The sequence below is a fragment of the Solanum lycopersicum genome, chromosome 8, assembly GCF_036512215.1.
Source record: "Solanum lycopersicum chromosome 8, SLM_r2.1".
In the NCBI taxonomy this organism is placed as follows: Eukaryota; Viridiplantae; Streptophyta; class Magnoliopsida; order Solanales; family Solanaceae; genus Solanum; species Solanum lycopersicum.
The window spans coordinates 54,031,934-54,058,966 of record NC_090807.1 but is presented as its reverse complement, the minus strand read 5'-3'; the positions used below and the strand labels follow the sequence as shown (position 1 = coordinate 54,058,966).

The following is a 27,033-nucleotide window of genomic DNA, read 5'->3' as shown; positions in this document are numbered from 1 at the left end:
AGAATGAGGTAATAAAGTTATCATAAGATGATACCCTCAGATGATTGTGTTCCATTCATGAAGAATAAGAACTTTTTATTAAAAATATGTACAAATTCATTCTCTAAAGTGAATGATGTGTAAGTCACCATGCTAGGCGTGGAAAAGATCGCAATCTTTGGTTGTAGATGTGGTATCACTAAGAATGTCTCTGGGCAGACATGTGTTATTATTTTATATGTATTGGACAAGTATTGGTAACACATACTATAGTGAATCAAAAGTTTCCTACTTCTAACACTTTCATACTTTGGCATGATCGTCTAGGACATCATGCGAGTATATCGTGTAGGACATCATGAGTCTATATTGATAAGACGAATTATAGATAACTAAAATAGACATCTATTAAAGAAGCTAAAGATTCTTCTAAGTTATGAATTTGTTTGTATTATTTGTTATCAAGGAAAGTTGATTGTGAGACCATCACCAATCAAAAGTTGAAATTGAATACCCTGTGTTCTTGGAACACATACATAAGGATATTTGTGGACATATTCACTTTCCTAGTGGGTTGTTTATATACTTCATGATACTAATAGATGTCTCATATGTGCCTATTTTCATCTCGCAATGTGGAGATTGCAAAAAATTTTGGCGCAAATACTATGATTTTCAGACACAATTTTCTGATAATCAGATTAGTCTATTCAGTGATGGGATCACGGCTCACGTTTAGAAGAGATAAGAGTAATTGAGAAAAAATAAAATCTGAAATTTACTCTTGGAGTATTAAAGTTGAAATTTGCTCATATAATAATAATAAATTGGAAATTTACTAAAGCAAAAGACACATGGCATACTTGGAGTTTACAAGTATTAATAATTTGGTCATTCCAAAGATGTGCATACACAGTAATAGACATACATTGAAGAACTAGAAGATTCTTTAAGAATTTTTTACGTCGCTTGTTCTCGTGATAAGTTGATTGGATTAACTAATGTTGAGACTAAGTTCCTAAATACTGATAAGTATTAAAGGTGAATATGGCCCCATTCACCTATAATGTGATATGATAAAGAGATGCATCTATAAGATAATCACATTTACATTTGTTGTCAATAAGTAGTTTGACAATCCAAAATTGTTTGTACAAGATAATAAGTTAAGAGTACAACTTTCAGAATATGAAAAACAAGATAATTCATCTTGATAATATTGATAAATCTTCAAGATAATGTAACATTAAATGTCTCAAATAGTAAAATCATTGCTTATGAATGTCTTGATCTGAAATACGATATTCCACTACAAAAATAGTTGTACGCATTAGAACAATTAATAATGACTTGTTTTCTTTTAATTGATTTATGGTTAGGGACCAAATATTTTTCATCTGATTATTTTGATATGTAGTATATAATCAATGAATATACAATGATGCACAAAGATAGATTCTCCAAAAGATTGAGATATATGTTAGTTTGTCTAACATAAGGGGAGAGTTGTAAAATACTCCTATTGAATGTCTCTTAAGGATATAGTCTACTGCATCCATGAAGCATGATAGACTAGTCAATTCTAAATAAAATAATCTTGAAAAAAAGGGAGGATCAAAGAAGAGTATCTACCTAAAAATAATGAAGTGATAAGATCTCAATAAGTTATGCAGTATTGTGAACCAATACAAAGTGATAGTTCGTCGACGATATCTTTGATACAATATAGTGCAATATTGTAAAAGATTATGATGATATGAATTCTATGTCTATTAAAGCATGTTGATATATAAATAATTATCAAGTGAAAAGTGAAATTATGCATCTTGGTAAGCATAAAACTTATTTGATTTGCAATCTAGACACTTGAAGATGTCATACATTTAATATTGAAGCTTGTCACTTGACAAAATTGATATGAAAATATTCGATGGATTCAAATTCTAAAGTATATATAAGTTTTTGGAAAACTTGTTTATCATCTCCATAAGAATTAGATATATTCAAAATGCATAAAGCATATACAAGTATTGTTGTGCAAGTTGATGGCTAGAATTGAAACTCTTTGCTTAAATAAATTGAAGGAACTTGCAAAAATCTTTGATCTTAAAGGTATGATTCATAAAAGGAGATAGAAGGAATCATATTTCGTCAAAACTTTTCTACACTCATGAGCTCCCCAAGAATGGTGATATCAACATGCAACATGTTTGTTCAAGTAATATTATTAGTTGATTTATTCACCAAGTCTCTATCAACTACAACTTTCAAGAAGATAATGCACAAGCTTGGAAAACGAAGATTCATATTTCTGAATTGATGTTGTCATTAGGGGGAGTTAATACGTGATGTACTCTTTTTTCCTCGCAAGGTTTTGTCCCATTGGATTTTCCTTGTGAGGTTTTCAACGAGGCATCCATAATGTGTATTTTTTCCTTCACTAGATTTTTTCTCACTGGGTTTTATCTAGTAAGATTTTAACGAGGCACATAATCTACCGATATTCAAAGAGGACTGTTATAAACATATTTGTATTATAGTGAATGTCTAATTATGTGGAGTCCTTTTAGGAAATGGTTAGGAATCCTAGGGACAAAGTTAGGTTTCCCCTATAAATAAAGGTGTTTTCCTTCGTTGTAAAGAATATCTATGAATCTTGAATATATACTTCAAGATGAATAGGAAGTCTTTTCTCTTCTTTCTACTTTATTCTTCTTCTAAATTTATATGATTTCATAATAAATTGAATATATTCTTTCCATTTTATCTTTCAAGAGTAATTTTTCTAGAAAGTAAACATTATTATGATGGGTTTTGACTTTAGAAAAATCCTCTTAAAAGTCTCAAATATTTTCACAAGTTAGCAAAAATACTTAAAACTCACTTAATTTTTTAAAGAAAAAAATAATAATTTGTATATTCAAATAATAACAGGATAATTCTTTAATACTCAAATATTCAAGTAAGACTTCTAATGGCATTTCGAAAAATATTTTTAAGTACTTTAGAAATGTCCACAATTAACCGTTAATTTAACTAAAGTTACCTGCTATATATTTAAAGAAATTATTTAAAGGTAAGTAACTAATCGAAATTATTTGAAGATAAGTAACTAATCAAAATTATTGATTGGGCTTCATTATGATAGTTATCACAACACCAATCATTTCCACCATCACAACTATCACCAACATCATTATTATCCACTAATAACAATGATTATCATTATCACCACCACTATAAACTCTCTCCATTGTCCACACTAGCAAGTATAAATGTTTCAATTTTTTAACTAAATAATGATTTAATTTAATTAAGTTTTTCTAGTATTTAATTAATTTTTATTTAAATTATATATTTATTATGTACATATAAATTATATATATTTAAACATTAAAAAACAAATTGTGTTAATCATTCCGTGTTCAAATTTAGAGAGAAGCGAAAACATTAGTCGTACAATTGATTTTTACCTCCTTGCATTAATTTTGCATTACCACAACTGTCCACGATTAAAATAATATCGAAAATATGTGATTAACCTAATGGGTGGAGGAATGATCAATTTATAGAGGTAATAATATCGAAAATATGTGATTAACCTAATGGGTGGAGGAATGATCAATTTATAGAGGTAATAGCCTAATTTGGTACGTCAATCAAGTAACCGATGTACGGATGGAATCTATTCTTCATTAAACATTATTTATGGTATTACATGTAAATTAAACTAGCGTCATAAGTTAGAATCATTATTACAATAAAGAGAAAGCAGATCACTCAAAGTAGATATTCTACCATCAGTAAGTACGTTTCATATTATTTAAATTATATATGTGTGATGTTTAAATATTACTCCCTCCGTTTAAAAAAGAATGATCTCCTTCCTTTTTAGTTTGTTTAAAAAAGAATGACTTCTTTTTTTTTGGTAACAACTTTCCGCGTGACATGTTTAAGGCTACAAGATCAAAGGACAATTTTGTACATTTGACCTAACTTTAATTTAAAACAACAAGATTCAAAAGTCTTCTTTATACTCTTAAACTCCGTGCCAAATCAAACTAGGTCATTCTTTGTGAAACACAGGAAGTAATAACTTATGCATGAAAAACAAATAGTTTAATCATTCAATGTTAAGATCTAGATATAACATCTTAGTCGTTTAGATGAGTCTCTAGATTCAAACGTTTTAATTTTAATGAAAACAAATAAAGCGTACTGAGATCCATTTCTTACTTTTTACGATACAAGTACACATGTTATAATACATATCATCTTATGAATAATGGTACTTAGGTTACCTTATGATCAAATATCGTACTTCCTCCGTCCCTATTTAGTTGTCCACTTTAAAAGTAACACAGATATTAAGGCATCAATGATTATCATAGGTTAGTTACAATTTTATCCTTAACTTAAAAGATTATGCAACTATCCAAGTATAATAAATGTATTATCTGATTCTAAAAATCATACATTACTAATAGTACTAGAATTTTTTTAGAATTAAATAAAAGCATATTAGAAATAAAATTATTATCATTTCTTGATTTGTTAAAATCCACGAGTAAATAGGAAACGAGAGAGTATGAATTTGTTAGTTTTGGTTGCCAAAAGTAAAACATAGTCAAACAACAACATGCCCCGTTTAATTCCATGATCAAATATGTAATATTTATTTAGTTAATTTGTTATTCGCCCATTCTACATTAGTTGTCAAACTTTTCTCTTTACACTTTTGAAAAATCATAAATAAGGAGGAGTGATTTTACTAATTTTTTCAAAAACTTATGACTAATTTTAAAATTGTTATAAATTCATTGAATGAGTGGATAGTCCATAAGGTTGGTACATGAACAACCATTCATATTCACTAGGTTACATGAACCTTTTTGGATAAGAATGTATTTATTTATTATGATACTTAATATGATGATCTTTGGAGTGATTTCTCACTCTATAAATAGAGTTGTTTATTCACTATTGTAATATATACATATGAGACTTGAATACACTTGAATAAGAAGAAAATTCCTCTTCTTCTATCTACATATCTTGTCTTCTCTTATGAACTTGATTTTATTACACGTTATCAGCACGAGTCTCTAGCCAATTAAGATTGAGTTTTAGTTTTTCTTTAACTCATGTTTTGGTTGATCTCGTTATGAGAATCAAGGTATTATATGCATAAATTAAGGTATGTATTTTCTAGAATATTTTTATGATTTAGAATAAAAATAGTATTCAGTCACTAACAATTATCAGGAACCGAAGACATATACTACTATTGGTTGAATATGACATGCTATACAAAATTTCTTAAATAGAAGAAGGTATAAAATTTTAATAGCATGAATTTGAATGTTTTGAAAGACTCAAAGGATAAGTCATGTTGTACTTCGGTTTATTATACCGTTGGTTAAGGATAAGACGATGGATTCAAGTTTCATCGCACCAAAAGGGTAAGACATCAGGTTAAAGTCCGGATGCATCATAATAAAATATTTGAGGATAAGACGATAGATTGAAGTTCTATCGCACCGTGATTGGGTTCAAGTCCTATAGAATTATGGCATAACACGCCTTATATGGATAAGACATTGAGTTTGAGTCAATGCACCATAGTGATGATATAATGATGACTAAGGCTTTGATGAAAAGTCTTGAAATTTGTCCTATTGAATTTGCTCCATTCCTTGAAAAGAATGTGGTAGCAACATATGATAATTTTAAAATCGCATGTTCACTTGCTCCGTTCAATCATATAAATGTGGTAGCAGTAAATAGTTAGTCTGAAAGATGACAAATGATTAACAATATGAAAAAGAGCATGAAGGGACGGAATTATAATAGTCATTATTGTGGTAATTATAAAAGGAAGAACACTATGGGTTTTCCAAATAAACCTTCGAAATGTGAAGGCAGTTTTCATTATCAAAATGGTATGAAAGGACATTGGACTTGTGAATGTTGTCGACCCAATAATTTGACAAGTTTATAAATCCTCTATCATGATACAAGAGGATAAACTGATGGTACAATTAATCTTTCAAAGTGATGTTGAGGTGTGTCATAGAAATATGATGAATTTTAAAGCCATGACAATGTGCTTATAATGCAAATTTATGAAATACAAAGAAATAATTAGTCCATTCCTTGAAGAGAATGTGACTTGTGATGAGTATGGTGAATGCTCGACCATTCTATAAGAGAATGGGTCCAGATATGATAAAATCATTATGGGTTGGATATATGTCACAACTCACCTCTATTGAAGGTTTGAGAAAAAATGATACATGTCACTTCTCATCTCTACGGGAGATTTGAGAGGAAATAAATTTTATTTGGCAGAAATGGCTAATGTATTGTACGTTTTATACGTCACTATGGTATGAACTATCGAAAGGGCAAAAGAAAGAAATAGTTCTTGCCTATAAGGATTGTGGTCATTATTGTGTGGCAATACAAATTTGTCATTGGTTGTGTACCTATGGTACAACAAAAGTAAAGCAAGAAAGACGTCTTGCTCGTAATGATTTTGACCATGACAATAATAATATAATTTCCTCCTTGAAGGAGATGCTCACCATAGGGATGGTGTCATGCAATATGTAATAGTACATAAAATTAATTGCAAGCTCTAAGGAGTTGTGCTATTACCAGAGGAATAATATTGGGGTTGTAGTAAGTCTCAAAAGAAACTTTTTAAGTTTCGGATGAATTGAAAATAAATATTGAGACTATAAATCACTACAACCGAAGATGGTTATAAATGTTTATGTAAAAGATTACCCCACTTTTCCTCTTGTTTGTTCTATACAAACATGTACATGCTGATGAAATCACATGTAAAAGTAAATTATAAGTGTACTAAAATAAAGATCAGTTGGCATGACTGGTTGACCATTTCGATTAAATGTGATGCAAACGTGATTGAGAATTCAGGTGATTTATATGATGAAGAAATAAAGATTCTTCAATGATTCTCTTGTGTTGCTTGTTCTCTTTATAAAATGATCATTGTACCAGCTAAGGTTAGGACTGTAATCCCCTAAATTTTTGGAACATATAAAAGGGTGAATATGGGCTCGTTCACCTGTCATATGGATCATTTGCAACTATATGATTAATGCATCTATGTGATGGTTACATGTATTTTGTTGTCAACTTACAAATTGGTTTTTGTAAGGTTGTTTGCTCGAATTGTTAAAATTAAGAGCACAGTTCCAAACTATGAAATTATATTGATAATGCTGGTTGATTTAGCAGAAATTGTATGCCTCCAATTATAGCTAAATCATGGTTATGAGACAAAACTCCCAAATAAGATTTGGTATGAGATAATTTTATTTAACATGTAGCAACACATGTATGCATCAAACCAACAAGGTTTCCCCATTAAAATTGGTTCAGGGTCGGGAACCATATAATTTTCATCTAAATTGTTGAATGTGCGGTCATGATTTTAATTGCTCCACCACGCACAAAGATGAACTTCCAAATAAGGTTGGAATAAATGTTAGATTTTCTAACATTAGGGGGAGAGATGATTGACAGCTGAAAATTATGTGTGAGGTTAATTATGAATTATCTAGATCCTCGTTAAATAAATATGTGAACTTAAAGTTCAAGGGATAATTCAGTTGCATAATGTTGCAAATCAGTTGCCTGATGAATGCACTGACTCTATGATATAATTCAACTGCGAATGCTCCAATGTGAAGTCCTTGAAGGACAGAGTCTATGATACGCCAAAAGCATAATAGACCAATTGATTCCAAATATAAAATTTCTTAAAGAAGAAAGGAGCAAATGATCAATATGGTCATGATAATGAGGCAAGTGCTATAAAAGCGCACATTGACATAACACTTCATAAAATCTTGAAAAAGGTTCAGGTACCTAAAATAATAAAAAATGAAAAGATCTCGATAAGTTATGTCTTGTTGGAATCGATATCAAATAACCGTCGACGGTATCTTTGATATGAGGTAGCGCTCAATGATATAAATTGTGACGAGGATCTTGAATTCAAATTTGTCATATAGTGTGGACAGATAAATGGTTGGCCAAGTAAAATGCACAATTCAAGTATATTTTGTTTCACTTAGAAAAGTGACATTTTGGACTGGTAGTCCATAAATCAAGGTATAATGTCAGTGGGGTACAAATAAATTATTATGCGATAGTATAATCGTAAGATATCAAATACGATTTGTGCCTTGGGGCATAAAGGTTATCGCAAAAATCCTGACATTATTGGAGATGTTTTCTCCTTTGGTGGATGCAATGAGGTTCGTTTTGATCTGGCAACATATGAAAAACTTGAATACATGTAATGAATAATTGTAATGTCTAGCTAGACAATGAAGGTTATATGAAAATCCTTGAAACAATCGAGGTGTCTGAAGCATATAAGAGTTTGACAGAAACTTTTTTAATATATAAAGCCTCAATAATCCTTATATGGATTGCAATAGTCAAGAAAGAAAAGGGTACAAAAGAATGACCCTAATTGTCTTTGTATTTTATGAAAATGTCTTGGTAAGACAGAATTTTCTCTTGACCTACAGATTGATAATTTGACAAATGAAATGTTTGTCTAACAGTGCACATACACTGAAAAGTTTTGATGCAATTTTATATGGATAAATCGCATTCATTGAGTACCCCAATGATTATGAGATCACTTCATAAATGATGATTCAGTTTGATCTCAAACGAAGGATGATGAGTTTCTTGGTGATGAAACTCTATCTTGGTGCAATCAGGGCACTAGTGCATCTTACTAACAATATTTGACTAGATATTTGTTTTGCAGTAAATTTACTGGCAAGATTCAGTTTCTCCCCGATAAAAGGACATTGAAATGGTGTTGAACACATGATTGAATATCCTCGAAGGACCGTAGTTATGGGCTTATTCTATCCCGAAGAATCCAAGACAAAATTGATTGGTTACGCAGATGCTGAATATTTATCTGATCTGCATAAAGTTCTATCTCAATCACGCTATGTGTTTGCATGTGGAGACACAATAATATCTTGGGGATCAATGAAGTAAATGTTGCTCTGCAGAAATAAAAGTCCTCCATGAAGCAAGTCAAAAGTGCGTCTGGTTGAAATAAATGACACACCATATTCAAGAAATGTGTGGTTTTTCTTTTAAAAAGGAATATACCAACCACAATGTACGAAGATTGGAGACATCATCACAAGAAATTAAGTGATGTTTTAATCAGGGGGAGTACAATACGCGTTGCACTCTTTTTCCCTTGATCGAGGTTTTTTCCCACTGGGTTTTCCTGGCAAGGTTTTTAATGAGGCAACAAATGGTGTGTATCAAAAGATATGTGTACTCTTTTTCCTTCACTAGAATTTTTTCCCACAGGGTTTTTTGTAGTAAGGTTTTAACGAGGCACATTATCTATGGACATCCAAGGGGGAGTGTTATAAATTCATATAATGAGTGGATAGTCCATAAGGTTGGTACATGAACAACCATTCATATTCACTAGGTTATATGAACCTTTTTGGATAAGAATATATTTATTTATTATGAGACTTAATATGATGACCTTTGGAGTGATTTCTCACTCTATAAATAGAGTTGTTTATTCACTATTGTAATATATACATATGAGACTTGAATACACTTGAATAAGAAGAAAATTCCTCTTCTTCTATCTACATCTCTTGTCTTCTTCTCTTTATGATTATATCTCTTGTGAACTTGATTTTATAACAAAAATGAATTAATTCTAAAAGTAAAATTGAAATATATAAATAATTTTATTTTTAATAAAAGGACAATTGTTATAAGGTAACACCACGAAGGCACAAGATTGAAGTTGACAAGGGTTAAGGAGGGAGAAAGTTGTAATTTTGTCGTCAACAAGGTTGGGATGTAGAGAATATCCGTTTGGGCAAAGAGATCTCTTGGGCAAAAATTTTAATATCAGATAAATGAAAACCTTTCTCACTCTCTTGTAAGGATTTTATGTCTAACAAGCATCACCAGGTGACCCTTTTAGCTTCTAGAATTTGCTTTTTAAAAAATTTTAATTACAAAAAATTAATTCTTTACAATCTTAATTCTACTGCTTGGTTCAGTTTTTAATGTTCCTTTTTTTTTGTTGCAATATTTAGTAAAAAGTGTTTGGTTTATGTAGTCAGTTGACTATTTTCTGTTCTAAGTTTGTTCTTTATGGTTTTGACTAAATATTATCAATATGTGTTTTGTTGTTCTGGAGTAGACTAACTGGGGGAGAGAAATTTATGTCTGTATTGAAAATGTCTTAGGTTTTTGAGCATTTCGTAACATGAAATCCATTGTACTGCCATTTTTTGGGCTTTGTTCTAAGTGAAACTATTCCATTGTTACTGACCTTATCCTAATTTCAACTGTTGAAAGAATGTTGTTCAACCATCTCTTTGGAACACTGGTTATGCTATAATGTTGTAAAAACAACTCATGTTTACGGTCTATTTGCACTAGGAAGTTTATTACATCAAGATGCGTTGCTTCGTCCTAATTGCACATTCATGTTGAGGATGGAGAAAGTTGTTACTAGTAAAATTATCAATTAGTAGTGGAAGTGTAGAACAAATATTTGTGTTAGTTATCCTTTCAATTAAGCAACTTTTACCTTATTCAGTAGTGATCCAGACTGATATTTCATCAGCCCAAGTTTCCAGATGACATTCGCTGTTTGCATCTCTTGCGATGCCTGCAATAGGCAAGGACTAGGATGGAGATGATCTCCCATCTGAAGAGATATGGTTATTGTTGCTTTGAAATGTGTAGTGGATAAATCAACTTTTTTGTTTGCTACTATCAATCTTACAATTATGTGACCACATTTCCAGAACCATTTAAACCTTCATATTTTGCGCATACTGGCAGGAAAGCCCTTTCAGATCTTCCGATCCACCTGCTTCTCATGCCAATTGGACACTTTGCCCATCTGTATCATTCCTTCCAACAATACTTACAATTTGATTGTGGTGTATCCTGTTTCAGCTTTGATTCTGTGAAAAAAACACCTTCCCCAAGGATGATTATATGTTCATTGCCAAGCATATTTGCTTCGCCAAAAGTTTGTGTTCTCGTGATTTTTTTACTGCCCCAAGCATTTTGGTTCAGTGATAAGGATACAGCGGTGTGTGTGAATTTGGCGCACATACCACTGGTTCGAAGTAAGTGGGAGAAGGGTGGGTCCATATTCCCTCCAGTTTCAAATGCACAGTTAGGGTTTGGCCTAGCTAACTCACAGGCAATCTATCAATCATCAAAAAATAATTTTATTCTTAAACTTTGGCCAGTTCTTTTTAGAAGAATGTGGTAAAGTGTATTAGCCATCATATCCTTGATTCTATTTTGTGATTGAAATTTATATTGATTAACAGAAGGAGAAATTTAAAATCTAGCAACAGAATAATTTTTTACTCTAAGAGGACACTTGCTGTTTATCTTTATTAGTTTTTGGTTTTCAGTTTCCTGACACTTGCTAATTTAGTTTTTATTTTTTTTGTATTGGTTTTCAGTTTTCTTGTAACTAGCTTTCCTATTTGTATTTCCTAGATAGAATAAGAGTCTGCATTCTGCTCTGATTCATACTTTCTTAGTTTTGCAGGTTTAAGAAAATTGGTAGGCTCATATCGAGGCGGCTATCATGGCACATTTACTTTCTACTACATGTTCTTTAGATGTCTCTTCCAGCAAAAAGCTGCATTTCAAGTCAATTAACCAATGCTCTACTCCTAATCCAACATGTTTTAATATGGGAATTTCTTTCTCACCCTTGAAGCTAAGTTTGCAAAGCAAAAGGTCTGCAAAATATGTGATCAGAGCTTCAGCTGTTTCCATGAGCCAAGAAGCCAGAACACAGAATGACTCTGGTTCTCAACAGACCACTGATGGAGCATCCACTAGGAAGAAGGTCATGGTCATTGGTGGTGATGGCTATTGTGGCTGGGCTACTGCTCTCCACCTATCCAACAAGGGATATGAAGTTGCCATTGTTGACAACCTTATCCGTCGATTATTTGACGACCAGCTTGGTCTAGATTCTCTAACACCCATCTCATCTATTCATAACCGCATAAGGCGTTGGAAATCTCTCACAGGAAAAGATATTCAACTGTTTGTTGGTGATATATGTGAGTTTGAGTTCTTGGCAGAAGCCTTCAAATCCTTTGAACCTGATGCTGTAGTCCATTTTGGAGAGCAGAGGTCTGCCCCTTATTCTATGATTGATAGGTCAAGAGCTATTTATACCCAACATAATAATGTGATAGGGACACTTAATGTACTATTTGCCATAAAGGAGTTTAGGGAAGAGTGTCATTTGGTCAAACTCGGGACCATGGGGGAATATGGAACCCCTAATATAGATATTGAAGAAGGTTATATAACTATTACTCATAACGGAAGAACAGATACTCTTCCTTATCCCAAACAAGCAAGCTCCTTCTATCATTTGAGTAAAGTCCATGATTCCCACAACATAGCCTTCACTTGCAAGGCGTGGGGAATCAGAGCTACCGACCTGAATCAGGGAGTTGTATATGGGGTGAGGACTGATGAAACTGCAATACATGAGGATCTGGTTAACAGACTTGATTATGATGGTGTATTTGGAACTGCACTAAATCGTTTCTGTGTTCAGGCTGCTGTTGGACATCCACTAACGGTGTATGGTAAAGGAGGGCAGGTACGAATTTCCTCTTGTTCCATGTGGTACTGCATTTTAATGAATAAACAACCAATTCTATTGAAGAAATCTTGAGCTCTATCCATAGGTCCTCAAGTGAAACTTCTTTCCTAGCTTTTATACAGTGCATAAGATATACATTGAGTCCATCTCTGACGTTTTTGTTATTTGTTCTTGCGAACGAACATATCAAAAAAATTGTTCTTGGGACCATAAACAGGGTGAACTTCAATAATCAGTGACATGATCCATAACTGCGCTCATCAAAAGAGAGTTAAAATGAACTCATTCTTCCATTGCCATGACTGTAACCATTCAATGCGGAGACAGAAATCGGAAAAAACTTATATTTTTATCAGGAAGGGACTGAGAAACCTTCTATATAGGAAATGCTAAAATCACTGGACTGTAGACGTAATCTGCATACATTCTCCCCAACTGCTGAATATAAGCTGATATTTCTTCCCTTTATGTGTTTGTAATTCATTGCACTAGAATTAGTAACACCCACGAAAGTAAATTTTTAGTACTATTGGAGATTGTTTCTGGACATGGAAGGTATTGAGATTTGGATGATTTCACCTCATATAGTGCATCTAACACGATTGTCCAGAAAGCAAGATAAGTGGTGAGATGGGGGCCAGTACGGTCTTTAGAAAATAATAAAAGGTGAATTTGAATGGCTTCCTTCCTTTGGTGGGGCTTGATTTTTGTTCACTCCCGCTTACTGTTAATATTAAGTTATGAGCACCCTGACCAACAATCCCTTGACAATAAGTCTTTTTTCATTTAACAGCATTCTTTGCTTTTCTAACGTGTTTTTTTTGTGTTGTACAGACCAGGGGATATTTGGATATCAGAGATACAGTTCAATGTGTTGAAATTGCAATTGCCAATCCAGCAAAACCAGGAGAGTTCCGGGTTTTCAACCAATTCACAGAGCAGTTTTCAGTAAATGAGCTTGCAGCCCTTGTCACCAAGGCAGGGCAAAAACTTGGCCTTGAGGTGAAGGCCATATCAGTGCCCAATCCAAGAGTAGAAGCAGAGGAACACTACTACAATGCCAAACATACTAAACTTATTGAGCTGGGACTACAACCTCACCTTCTTTCTGATTCTCTTCTCGACTCTCTATTGAACTTTGCTGTTCAATATAAGGATCGTGTCGACACAAAGCAGATAATGCCTAGTGTTTCCTGGAAAAAAATTGGCGCGAAGCCAAAGACTGTTGCAGCATAAATCACTTAGACAAGCTATAGAGACTTGAGACTGGGAGTTCTTGTATGTCATTTTTATATAGGAGCTATAGTATTTTACAATGCCTTGCACAATTTTATGTTGTAACTTTGGGAAGTATTTGTTGTATTCCGAAGCTTGTGAAGGTTGTGGATGTAGTTTTTGTTTGAGAAAATACTCGAGGTAGTCGTGACCTGTCTCAAGCCTGAAACTTGTGTGATTTACTTGTCAATTTAGTTTTGGCTACACAGAAGTGTTCCCGGATATCTTCCTCATTGGACAGATGAATTTTTGCTTATATTGGAGATCCACAACCTTCTTATTGGGTTATCGATTATTTATCATTATCGATTCGATTTTTGCACAATATATCAAAGTAGTACGGCAGAACCTCAAGCACAATCTGTGCAGCTATGAGACTTTAGAAACATCCCAGAAAATGAACCAAAAGCAATTTCAACATTTCACTACTTGTATAAATCAATGTTTGATATAAAATTGTACAGAAGTTCAAAGAATGTTGAATGATGGTTCTTTCCAGCAAAAATAGGAAAGAAAACAACCGCCATTACTACATTAATATCCTTTTCTTGTTTTCTTCCCCATCTTCTGCAGTACCTATAAATTTCATGTGATGCCCCGAGTTTTGGTATTTGGTCCTTCAAATACTTCATTTAATTAGCGGTGAGATTACAACAGTGGCTATGCTCATTTACAAAGTTACAAGCTGTTTTGGTGTCTGTTTCTTGTTGTTGGTAAATAATTAACTTGTACACAACATAAGGATACTGGATCAAAATCGTGAATGTATACATCCACTTGTTCTTTTGCATGACTCAGATGGCATAGCCATGTAGTTTCTTCCACCTAAACCTGCTTTCACAAAAGCAACCACAACGGAAGACAACTCATCTTGATGCAAAGTGAATTCATGATCAGCTCCTTCAATAATTTGTAATTTATGATTTGACACATTCTTGGCAAATTCCATAGCATCTTCAACTGGCACCATTTCATCCATTGAACCATGGACCGTCAATACCCTATTATATTAACCCAGCAGGTTTAATACACAGTTGATGAACAAATAACCATTCACAAGCAAAAGTGGACTCATACTGAGACGTGCACACAATAGGCACAGAAAACAAATTAGTGCCCTACTGTTGAAAAGGTTGTATTCATACAGTAGATATGATGTGAAAACTTAAGAATCACTTAGTAATAATCAAAATATCAATTCCTGACCTGCAGTTATTGGTGATACTTTGACATGATCCACGAGTATCAGTTGTTAGACGGTCCATCAAACTTTCCTCAGTGACACGATACTTGAACCTTCCTGCAAATAGCAAGAGATGGCAGTATGTAGGACTAACAACTAAAGGCAATCTCAAAATCTATCAAGACAAAAGGAATTGGGTTACCATATCATTCGTGGGTATGTTAAATTAGACTTTCTCGTTGTTTTTCTCCCACAGGTGTCCTACATGCAGTCAAGTCTAGGATATTTGATAAGGATATCAGAATAGAAAATAGAACTGATCACTCTCAACCTAAGAACGGTGGAGGAGACAACCACAAATTAGAGAATGCATAGGATCAACAGCACAAGGTTTACCTAGAATTCATCTTTGTTATGCCTCTTTTGGTGCAATGATGTACCCAGAATTTTGCACATAGATTCGCCTAGACTCTAAGGCAGAACTGAGGCAAACCCACTAGCATGGGAAGGGGCGAATTGGACAAAACCAGACATGACAAAGGGGTTTTACTGTTGCTCTTTTTATTTCATAATAAAAGCCTCAAAATAAGTTTTTCCTTTTTTCCACCAAAACACACTCCCTTTTACGTTATTTTGTGGAGACTAGTAATAAATATAAATTACAACAAAAAATTTGAAGTGAATTACAAAGTTAAAACTCGAGTTAATTGAGAACGCATAAACTTCATTTAACATACAAAAAAAAAAGAAGCAAGGAGTTGCTGCAAGAATGTTTATATTTCTTGGGAACGGAAGCGAAAGATCATCGGGTATCATTTAAATATAGGATCAAATAATTATGAATAAGAATGAAGCGACATATTCACGATAGTTGATGCAGAGCAACGTCTGAAATATGTGCTGGGCATGGGCTTGAAGTATAATAACACTATTTCGAAGCAACTCACTCAGTGAATGGAGTGTGATTCTTCATTATACTAAGGTTTTGCCCCTTCATATTTGTTACATTTTTAAATTTTTATATTGATGTGTTCCCCCGTTTCAATTTATGTGTCTCACATTCTGCTTTAGTTTATTTAGAAAAGAATGCCACATTCCATATTTACCAAGTCTTTAGTTCCAGACTTGTAATCATCAGAACTTATCTATTGAAGCATAATATTATGTCATTTTCATCAACCAAACTTGTGCTGTACCTCACATTTACAGTCCATATCTTGTCTAATCAACTGTACGAAATGATTTCCATTAGCTAAACCAGCCACACCAAGTCATCTAACAATGTCATCTACCTCCCTAAGTGGTTTAATTTACTATCATCCACTGACACTACTAAAAACCTGCTAAAAATCTACAGACCAAAAAGTGACAGGCGGTGTTGCTCCAAAAAACGACACCATTTGCAACGCTGTACGTCGTTTTTCTTATTTTTTACAAAAAGTGACGGACAGTGAATCTATGTCTATCGCTTTTTTGAGCCATATATATTTATATGTATATATAATTAGTAATTATTTATTTCATATACGAAGAGACATCGTCCGTCGTTTTTAATTAAATAACCACGTCATCCATCGTTTTACGTATGACGGATGACGTAGTTATTTACTAATTTAAAAATAATTATATTAAATTAAAAGCAATAGATGGCGTCTCTACGTATATTAAATAAATAATTATTAATTATATGTATATTTGGCGCAAAAATCCGCCCAAAAAAAAAAGCGACGGACATAGAGTCATTGTCCATCATTTGTACAAAAAACTAAGAAAATAATAAAAATGACGGATAACGTTGCAAATGGCATCATGTTTTGGAGCGACGTTGTCCCTCGCTTTTTGGTCAGTCATTTTTTAGCAGCTTTTTAGAAGTTTTAGAAGTGTGAAACATCCAATGATCCATACCAAAGAACATCCAACAGAAAATGGGACAGAAATATGACGATTACTAAGAACACAAAAGGAAAAGAAGTCCATTAAGCATACCTTTTCTATTTCTAACATCAATAAAACCGTTATGCTTTATCTTCTCTTTGAAGTCTCTGCCCAAGCGATGCTCTATCCCTCTCTCAAGATTGAAGCGCCCAGAAATATTGATGACAGTTTGTACATCCTTGTAGTTCGAAGCATACAAGAGTACAACATTTCCTCCTGTAGGTAATTTATCACAAAAAAATACACTTCAGCGGGGACATTAGAGGTCATACGATATGCATGCAGAAAAATAAGCTGGAGATAGTTACTATAACTTAATTTGAGGTGCAGTATGTGTTGATTATGTGAAGAGAGGATACAATGCAAACTATAGCACAAGAAGATACTATCTTTCCTTGTAAATTTGACTGTGTCCCGACTCCTGTGAGATCAATACATCACTATCATGACAATTCAAAGTACTTGTGCAACTCTTACTGATAAGAAATTAAGTAGAATATGGACAAGAGAAAATACCATCATAAACATCAGCAGTTAGCAGGACCATATAATGCTGGGGTAAAACATGAAGGTTGTCAACATTTACTGCTACCTTTTAAAGTTAAATTTAAAATGAACATAACAGTAAACCAAAAATTGCTAAATCAGCAATCATAATTTGATTTTAACAAAGAACTATTTACTTGAAAAGGAAAACCTTCTTCAATGTTTAAAAAGCTCATAATGAAATAAGAACACTCAAAAGTTCGAGTATGAACACACAATTTTCAACCCACACATATTCTTGCAAAAAGTACTGTTAATAATCCCTGAAGTACTGAACCAAAACAAGAACCCCCAACAAAGACATAACACACACACCCAAAAATGGAAGATACAGATCAAGAATCTATTAACATATTTACGAATCCCAATCCAGGAAAATATTGATGACCTAATGAGAAAAACTTACCTACTAACAAAGAAAGGGTATTCATTTATGCACTCAAACATAACTTACTCAGCAGATTTAACATAAATTGCAAGGACAAAATGTAAAATTCCTACGTGAACGCATCAAGTATGATAAGCAGTAATGACAAGAAAGCTTCTATCTATCAATGACTCGAATCAAACAGCAGCGAAAAGTGGCATTGCTACTGGTCGAAACATCAGTTAGACTGCATGTACTGTTCCAGTATAGTGGTACTGTAATCCTCCAAACACCACCATTCACACCCCTAGCAAGAGAACTAGGAATGGGGAAAGGAAAAGAGAAACACGGCGTATCTTCCCAAGATCAGACATAAGTTAGCTTTCAAAGGCTAAACCTTTGCTATGACCAACTATTGCTGCTATGAAACGCTCCTCCTTATGGAAGTGCTCGACTATGGCACGAAGATCATCAGCTTCTCTGCGGTAGTTACCATACTGAAAGGAACCTTCGCTTTCACTGACACCAAAAACAAAGTGAGTTTTCAGTAGTTCATTTCAATTATTTTTACTGTGTTCATAATATTTAGAAATTAGAAATTTATCATCTCCATATAGAGAATATAATGCTATGCATAATGTAAGTCAGGTTTAATCCTGAGAAAACTTGAAGAGGAGATCCATCTGACAGAACCCTATCTGTAAGATTCCAATTCAACAAGCTGGAAGCAGTAAATTGTTCATTGAAGTCAAAAGAATCAACTAGAGCTACTTTAAGGCCAATATAGTGTATATGAAACAACACTAGACAAGTATGCGAGGAGCTCCTAATACTTGCAAGTGAAAAGGAAAAAGTTAAGAAGAGAACAAAACAAAGTATCGAAGTTAAATAAATGTAATTTTGGTCCATACGCATATGCAGCAGCAATCCAGATACATATATATTTAGTTCTCCCAATAACCTAAAGAATTTGCAAGTTTATAATACTCCAAGTAGATATTCCTCACCTTCCCAAAAAGGAGAAAATTCAATAACCATTCATTTGAGTAAATCTAAGTTCACAGATCAAGAATACGAGAAGAACAAAGTTCACTGGGAGCAGCACTCCCTTTCCATTTATTTGCTAATCTAGAGGTTTCTATATTGGCTTTTGTGTTTGAACATACCCATTTCCTGCAAAGTCAAAGCGGAAGGCACTGATTCCTTCTTTCTCATAAGCAGCAGCAAGATTCACCATGGGAATCCGATCCTGAAGTTAAATCAAAATTGATAAAGAAGATTATTAGTCAATCACAATCAATGTCCATAAATTGCACAATAAAACGACAAAAAAACAGTTGAACAGCCACTGAGTTGGATGTTGCTGGACTGAATCACATAATGTAGTAGAAAGCAAAATATTCAGTCCATTTAGGCCTTTGCCCCGTATGTCCAGTCTCTAGAAGAATCCCTAAATGAATTTTATCTTAGTAAATAAGCAATAATAATATCTTTCTAGATAGGAAGGAAGCATGTCAGCAGACTAGATTCAACAATAGTAAAACATAATATAGCAAACAATAGGAGTAGTAGCATATACAAGGACAAGTAGATGCACTAATGCACCACATATTTCTCAGGGTGCAATTCATTTGTTCTTCAATGAAGGATGGAAGTTATGATGAGAGTACTCAGACATTTAAAACAGCGATTTAATTCTTATTCAAAATGCTTACAGGTAGTGCAAAAAAAGTAAAAAAACCTTCCTATGTTTTTTCTTGGGGTATGGTAGTTGGGTTGGGAGGAGGGGAGGATGGATATAGAAGCAAGAGAATGTATCTCTCAATACAAATTCCGCTACACTCAGTTATAGCAAAAAGAAGTTGCTAAAAGAATTTAATACCAAATTCAAGCTAAGCTTGCATGTTGCTGCATAGAAAAAGCAATAAACCATATTTTATATAAGAATATCTACTTCTCATAAAAAAAATTATACATCGACCAAGAACAACATGCAGCAAAAATCAAACAAATGATTATATGAATAAGCCACATAATTAGGAGCTGTAATTCCTACGTGTTCAAATTATTGTGACAAACCTTCGATGATTTGAAACCGTGGCAGATAATTACAAGCTCCAGGGAATTTGTTTCATGTAGCACGCCCACCAGTTTCTCACCATGACTGTTATGTACTGTCACACACTTACGCCGAATTTCTATGGAAGAAAAAGAAAAAAGGGAGGGTGATAAAAACAAAAGATCGGTATCATCCAACACAGTCAATGGGACATAGATAATTGCAAGGATAACTAAACTACAGCATCCGTGATTCACATTCATTAACTGTTATAAAAACTCATGCACAAATCACAATACTACAGCATCATAGAAAGTTGAAAGGTCATCAAAACTACAGTATCATTGATTGACATCCATTAACTGCTATTGAACTACTGTATAAGACTTAAATATTACGTTTTCTTTTTTAAAAAAAGGTCTACAGTTAGATCATTATCGTGTTATGCCTAAATATAGTCTAATGTGAAACTTAAATACATTATCAAATAGCAAAAGACTTCTTTTTTTTATAACCGAGAAATCCGCCTGTGACCCACCACCCTTTGGACCAACCACAGCCCCTTCTAAACTCGGTGGCTAATGGGCCCGCCCCTCTATCCTTCTCCATTTAGATACCGGGCTTCACTTTGCTTAATGTGGGGCTGGAACCTGCGACCTAAGTCACAAATCCTCCACCTTTTGTCATTCGAGACAACAGACTTCCTTTTTATTGCCTTGTCTCACATATAGTGTTGATATTTTCTTCCTTATGACTAAAAATGATTGGAACCTACATTAATAAGAACTATCAAGTCACAATGGCCTATCCAATTACCATAAGGTCATCTAAACATAAGCGGAGAGAAATTTCTTTAGGCATTTCATATTTGATTCAACCGTTGTCCGTGTAAAAAGGGCCACCTAGATATTTCTCTTTCTTTTTTGGGGTTGTATGACAACTATACAATGCAAAATTTCAGCCAATCATACAATAAAAATAAATTCTTTTCCTGAAGAATCAAAACCATGATTAATGGGGAGCTTATATAATGTTGGGCTCTCCTACATTAGTAGCTAGCTTTTGCAGTATGGTAACATTTGAATTGAAACATAGTACTATCATCGATAGAAATCAAATTGGGTGCTACGATTTTCACCATACAATACTAAAACTTGATAGTGTGAACTGAAACCGAGTGGTTTATATATATATATATATATATATATATATGAAACGGAGCAAATACAACAATGGAAAAAACCCAAAATTCTATTCTCAGAAAATCCAATTTAAAAACGATCAAATTCAGTAAAATATTAGAAACCCCAGAAAAATCACATAACACGAACTCTTCTTGAATCTTGATGATCTAAAAGATTCAATATATGTTCCTTTGCATAGTAAAGATTCAATACCTTGCAGATTAGGGATTGAAGGGGACGGAGCCATCTGAACAAAGCTTTTGGTCTCTTCAAGTTTCCTAGTAAGGAAGAGATTATTATGCTTGTAAGATAGGTAATAAATAAATTCTAATAATATAATGTTTCACAAAATGATCCTTAAAAAAATCTAATAATACAAAATAAATTATTTTTTATTTTTATATGAAATAAATATTATGATATTGGATTAATTTGATCCTAAATACAACAAAAGGAAAGAAGAGGTCGTACACATCATTTATATATCCTCTCTTCATATATGAGTTTTAACATAGTTAACGAAAAGAAATCGTGATTAATCATATATACTCAAATAGTTATAACCTACCATTTCCCTTGAGAATTTATGTTGCTAATGGATATAAAAAAGAGGAGAGGGCATAAAAATGAATAAATTTTATAATTTTATTTATTAGTAGGATTCATGATTACATAATATTAATATAAATAACTGTTATTTATTTGTGGGGTTTATGATTTTATGATAAAAAATAATAATTTTATTTGTCATGTCAAATGATAAATGTAGTTTAATGATGTTAGAAGATAAAAATATTAAGTTGAGTGATTTTAGTGATACAAAAAATATTTATTCGTTTTATTAGATAATTTCGCATAGTTAAGTAACCTTTTAAAATATCAAGAGCAAGTTTAACATTGTTGCTAGGAGGTCAAAAAAAAATTAATAGAAAAAACAGTACTTTGAAAAACATTAAATAATCTTAGTAAGAGGGGGAAGGGTTAATTTGTCCGGTGTGAGATATCACATTGTTTAAGAAATCCTAGATGTTGTTGGAGTCGGGAGATCTAAGAAGTGGTGTTTTTTTCTACGGCAAATGTCAATAGTTCGAGTCCGCTTATCTCCAACTCGTGAACTTAAAAAATGAAGTGTTTGACAAATACTTAATTGTTTTTTAATGAAAGCAGAAGCAATTTTTCTGGTGTTTGAAAGAAACTAGAAATCTCTGCTTCTCAAAACAAACAAAAGTAGAAGTAAAGAAATTCCTTCTTCTCAAAACAAACAAAAGTACAAGTAAAAGCTTATCTTTTTAATGACTAAAATATCCTCCCATACATACAAATTAGTTAACATGTTTGTGCCTCTTGCGATCATAACAACTATTTTAGTGATAAATTTTTATTATAAAGTAGCACATACTAAAGAAGAAGAAATATGATTAATACTTAGGTAAAAACTTTAACATGTTTATCATAATTTTTTAATTTATAAGATAAAATTTTCTTATTAATTATCAAAGAATTATTATACAAATAATGTTAGTTAAGTAAAAATATAAATAGATAAGGATTTTTGTAAGTCATGAGATGAACCAACCAACTAATAAAAAGAACAACGAAACATAGTACTATTTCCCTATTTATTTTTAAAAATTAAAATTAAAGTATATTTTGTTATCAAAAGCTAACAACCACAAATAGAGAAAAACATATCCATTAGTGAAAATGTTCTACATGTAAATCTTGAATATCTGATGTGCAAATTATAGACAAAAATTTAAAGTCATTATGTTTTGAGAAAACTAAGGGCCCGTTTGGATGGGCTTAATAAAAATAGCTTTAAAAAAGTACTTTTGAAAGTGCTGAAACTTATTTTTAAAATAAGCAGTTATGCGTTTGGATAAAAGTGCTGAAGTTGTTATGCCAAACGTGAAAAGGGAAAAATAGAAGAAAGAGATGTTAGGGTTATATGGATAATTTGGATATTGTATAAAAATATTAAGGGAAAAAACATAAAAATATGGTCAACTTAAAACAGCTTATAAGCTAAAAAAAAAAAACACCCCTACCCCAGCTTTTAACTTTTGGCTTAAAATAAGTTTTTTTAAACTTAAATAAGCTGTTTTGGGTATTGCCAAACAGTTAAATAAGTCAAAAACCAGCTTAAGTCAGTTTGACCAGCTTTTAAGCTGAGCCAAACAGGCTCTAAATATAGAGGTAATGTAGAGAATAATAGAAAGGAGTTGAAGAGATATGTCATTTAAGTAGAAAATGTGAATAGAGGAATGTTTTTGTAATTTATTAGATGTAATAAATATTATAAAAAATTTAATTATCAAACAAATTAATTAGTGAAGAGTCTAAAATCATCTTTTTATTTTCATAATCAATTTAATTAAACAAATATCAATTTTCTCTATGTATAACTATTTTTCTATTTTTAGGATTTCAAAAAAATTTCATTAAATTAAAAGAGTTATATGTATTGTGAAAATTGAATCCAACAATAAAATATATAGACTAATTTTATATAAGTGCTAACAAATACAAAACAAAAACTTAATGGAGAACTTTAATCTCTTTTTTTTGTCAATTCAAATTCTACCTAAGAAAAAAAATGAGTGTGATGAAAATATCACTCACACACACACAAACGCACGCACGCACGCACAAGCACACGCACACGCACTTGCACGCACACGCATGCACACGCACACGCGCACGCACGCACACACGCGCACACACGCACACGCACACACTCACGCACACACACAAAAAAAGTGAGTTCTGCTGTTGTGAACTTCCTTCGTATGGGTGGAAACCTAAAAGAGAAAACTAAGTACATAATAATATGGCTTACCTCAGGAGGGGCTATCAGGGCATTCTCAATGGTAGTTGAAAGTTTTCCATATAGAGAACGAACAACAACCTTAGTTATTTCAATTGCAACTCCTTTCTATGAAAATAAGATATTGACCACACAAATCGAGGGACATAATAAAGTATAATAAAAAGCAATGCATCGAACAGGGATGCGCAAATGATTTAAACGTGAATGATAATTGTACATGTATTTGTAACAGTGACATTTGATACGATGACGTAAAGCTCTCTATCTTTTTCACGAATTTTATGTAAAAATTACATTTCTTTTATATGGTATACTACGAGAATCCAGATGTATTGTGACGACATTTAGCAGCAACTCTATGTGTTGCTACCAAAGTTATATGTTCAGTGGCAACATATGAAGCCGCTACAAAATATAATCATTTAGTGGCATTTTGTGTTAGGTCGCTTCTAATAAAAGTCACTAATTCTCAATTACCAATTCCCACAATAACTAAAAAATTTGGCTCAAACGTGTTACCGGTGATATGTAAATGGTCGCTAGTAAATCTCTTTTGTCCCCTATTAGTCTATTAATTTAATTTTAAAACAAAGCAAAACAAAAAAAATAGAAGCTTATCAATAGTTTTTCTTCTAATTTCTCCATCTCTCTAGAAATATTTTATCACTTCTCTCAAGGTTTCGTCAACTTTAAATCTCCGAATTGAAGCAATCCCGTAGATCTTGCGTGGGTTTAAACTTCTTCAAACGCGAGTCATATTTTAGAGACCCAGAAGCCCTAATTAAAAATTGGAATCCATCAGATATATTTTTCAAGCTCAAATTCATTTCAAATTGGTATAAGTATATAGCTTTCACTTTCCATTCTCTATCCCACTCAAAAATATATAGAAATTGAAGGTTTTGAAGTTGTTAAAATATTTTCAGTAATATATAATTTTTTTTTTCAGATTTCAAGTTTAGTGTTGAAAATCACTGGGAGGGTTTGAAGAGGTTAGTGTGGGGTCCATCCCCATGTACCAAACTTTGAATAGCTTCTGCCAATTTCAATGTTTGAAAAATTGGTGATGAATTATTTTTCAGCTTTACTTAATTTTCAATAGTAGGTAAGCTATGAAGAAGAAAAAAATATTTTTTCTTCTGTAGCACATTTGGAGGGTAGTGCATTTGTTTTATATAAAAGAGAGGACAATTCTTCATTCTAGGTGCACCAAAAAAAATTAAAAGGGGAGAAAAGAAGAGTGAGGCATCACAGAAGAAAATAATCTGTGAGGAAAAATAGAGAGTGTGAGCGATATTATAGTGAGGTGAAAAAAAATCAAAAGAGGGTTATTTTTTTTGAGTGTGTAGTGATCTTTGGAGTTTTGCTCAGACATACAAGAGTAAAATCCTTACTCTAGTGATATTCATTGCTCCTCTCGGGTCGTAGTTTTTCTTTTATTTAAGAGGGTTTCCACGTAAAATCTTGGTGTTATTATTTCTCTTTTATTCTCGTTGTTTAACTGTATTGTTGTGTTCCGCATTTATTGCCTTTATTACCGCAAATATTATTTCTGTTACGGATTTATTTCCAACAATTGATATCAGAGCACAGGTTATGCACATTTACAGAAATATTTTTTGCAACTTATTGTACTATACTTAGTTGGAAAAAAAATGTCTGGAGTAAAATACGAGGTAGCAAAATTCAACAGTGATAGCAATTTCTCAACGTGGCAGAGAAGGATGAAAGACTTGCTCATCCAACAGGGTTTGCACAAGGCAATAGGAGGCAAATCCAAAAAGTCTGAATCCATGAAACTTGGGATTGGGAAGAAATAAATGAAAAGGTTGCTAGTGCAATTAGATTGCACTTAACAGATGATGTAGTTAATAACATCATCGATGAAAAGAGTGCATGTGAGATTTGGACATAGTTAGAAAATCTACATATGTCTAAAACGCTGACAAATAAGTTGTACCTAAAGAAGCAGTTATATGCGCTACATATGGGTGAAGGTACAAATTTTTTTGTCTCATTTAGATGTACTTTATGGACTAATCACGCAACTAGCAAACCTCGAAGTAAAGATTGAGGATGAAGATAAATCCGTAGTGCTCCTAAACTTGTTACCATCTTCCTACAATACTTTAGCAACAACCATTTTACATGGTAAGGACTCTATTGAGTTGAATGATGTCACATCAGCCCTTTTGCTTAACGAGAATATGAGAAAAAGACCTGAAAATCACGGACAGGCTCTCGTTACGAAAAGTAGAGGCAGAAGTTACCAAAAGAGTTCAAGTAACTATGGTAGATTCGGGGCTCGTGGAAAGTCCAAGGTCCGATCAAAATTGAAGGCCAGAAATTACTACAATTGTGATCAACCAGGACATTTCAAAAGAGATTGTCCAAATCTAAAAAAGGGCAAAGGGGAAAACAGCGGCCAGAAGAATGATGACAATACAACTGCCATGGTGCAAAATAATGACAATGTTGTTCTCCTCATAAATAAGTAAGAAAAATGCATGCACTTAGCAGGTGTAGAGTCAGAATGGGTGGTCGACACAGCAGCATCTTACCATGCCACACCAGTAAGAGATCTTTTTTGCAGATATGTAGCCGGTGATTTTGGAAATGTGAAAATGGATAACACAAGTTATTCAAAGATTGCGGGGATCGGAGATATTTGCTTAAAAACAAATGTTGGATGCACGTTAGTGTTGAAATATGTGTGCCACATACCTGATTTGCGGATGAACTTGATCTCGAGAGTTGCTTTGGACCAAGATGGATAAGAGAACTACTTTGCAAATCAAAAATGGATACTCACCAAAGGGGCATTGGTGATTGCAAAAGAAGTTGCTCGTGGCACATTGTACTAACAAATGTATAAATATGCCAAGGTGAATTAAATGCGGCTCACGAAGATAATTCTGCAGATTTATAGCATAAAAGAATGGGTCATATGAGCGAGA

At 32.9% G+C, this 27,033-nt stretch overlaps 2 protein-coding genes across 5 annotated transcripts; one reads left to right on the top strand and one right to left on the bottom strand.

Moving 5' to 3' along the window:
* The first annotated feature begins 9,640 nt into the window (after nt 1-9,640).
* Nucleotides 9,641-14,105, top strand: SQD1 (UDP-sulfoquinovose synthase). 2 transcript variants are annotated; one of them, XM_010326653.4, is made up of 3 exons: nt 9,641-9,999; nt 11,615-12,694; nt 13,532-14,105. In XM_010326653.4, exons 2-3 carry the CDS (start codon nt 11,654-11,656, stop codon nt 13,931-13,933), a joined length of 1,443 nt encoding a protein of 480 aa, XP_010324955.1. In that variant the 5' UTR covers nt 9,641-9,999; nt 11,615-11,653; the 3' UTR covers nt 13,934-14,105. The 2 variants fall into 2 exon arrangements, with proteins under 2 accessions (XP_010324955.1, NP_001234269.1); NM_001247340.1 differs by lacking the exon at nt 9,641-9,999 and having other exon boundaries at nt 11,654-12,694; nt 13,532-13,933.
* A 265-nt stretch (nt 14,106-14,370) lies between these two features.
* Nucleotides 14,371-21,726, bottom strand: LOC101257586 (putative uncharacterized protein YDL057W). Of its 3 annotated transcripts, none has more exons than XR_003247636.2 (8): nt 21,460-21,712; nt 20,083-20,201; nt 19,170-19,252; nt 18,401-18,522; nt 17,142-17,306; nt 15,358-15,432; nt 15,179-15,272; nt 14,371-14,973 (listed from the first exon to the last, which is right to left on the bottom strand). XR_003247636.2 is itself a non-coding variant. In XM_010326731.2 (7 exons), the coding sequence occupies exons 1-7, from the start codon at nt 21,491-21,493 to the stop codon at nt 14,724-14,726; spliced, it is 867 nt and encodes a 288-aa protein (XP_010325033.1). In that variant the 5' UTR covers nt 21,494-21,726; the 3' UTR covers nt 14,371-14,723. The 3 variants fall into 3 exon arrangements, 1 of the variants encoding a protein (XP_010325033.1); XR_003247637.2 differs by having other exon boundaries at nt 15,358-15,416; XM_010326731.2 differs by lacking the exon at nt 15,358-15,432 and having other exon boundaries at nt 21,460-21,726.
* Nucleotides 21,727-27,033: the final 5,307 nt, after the last annotated feature.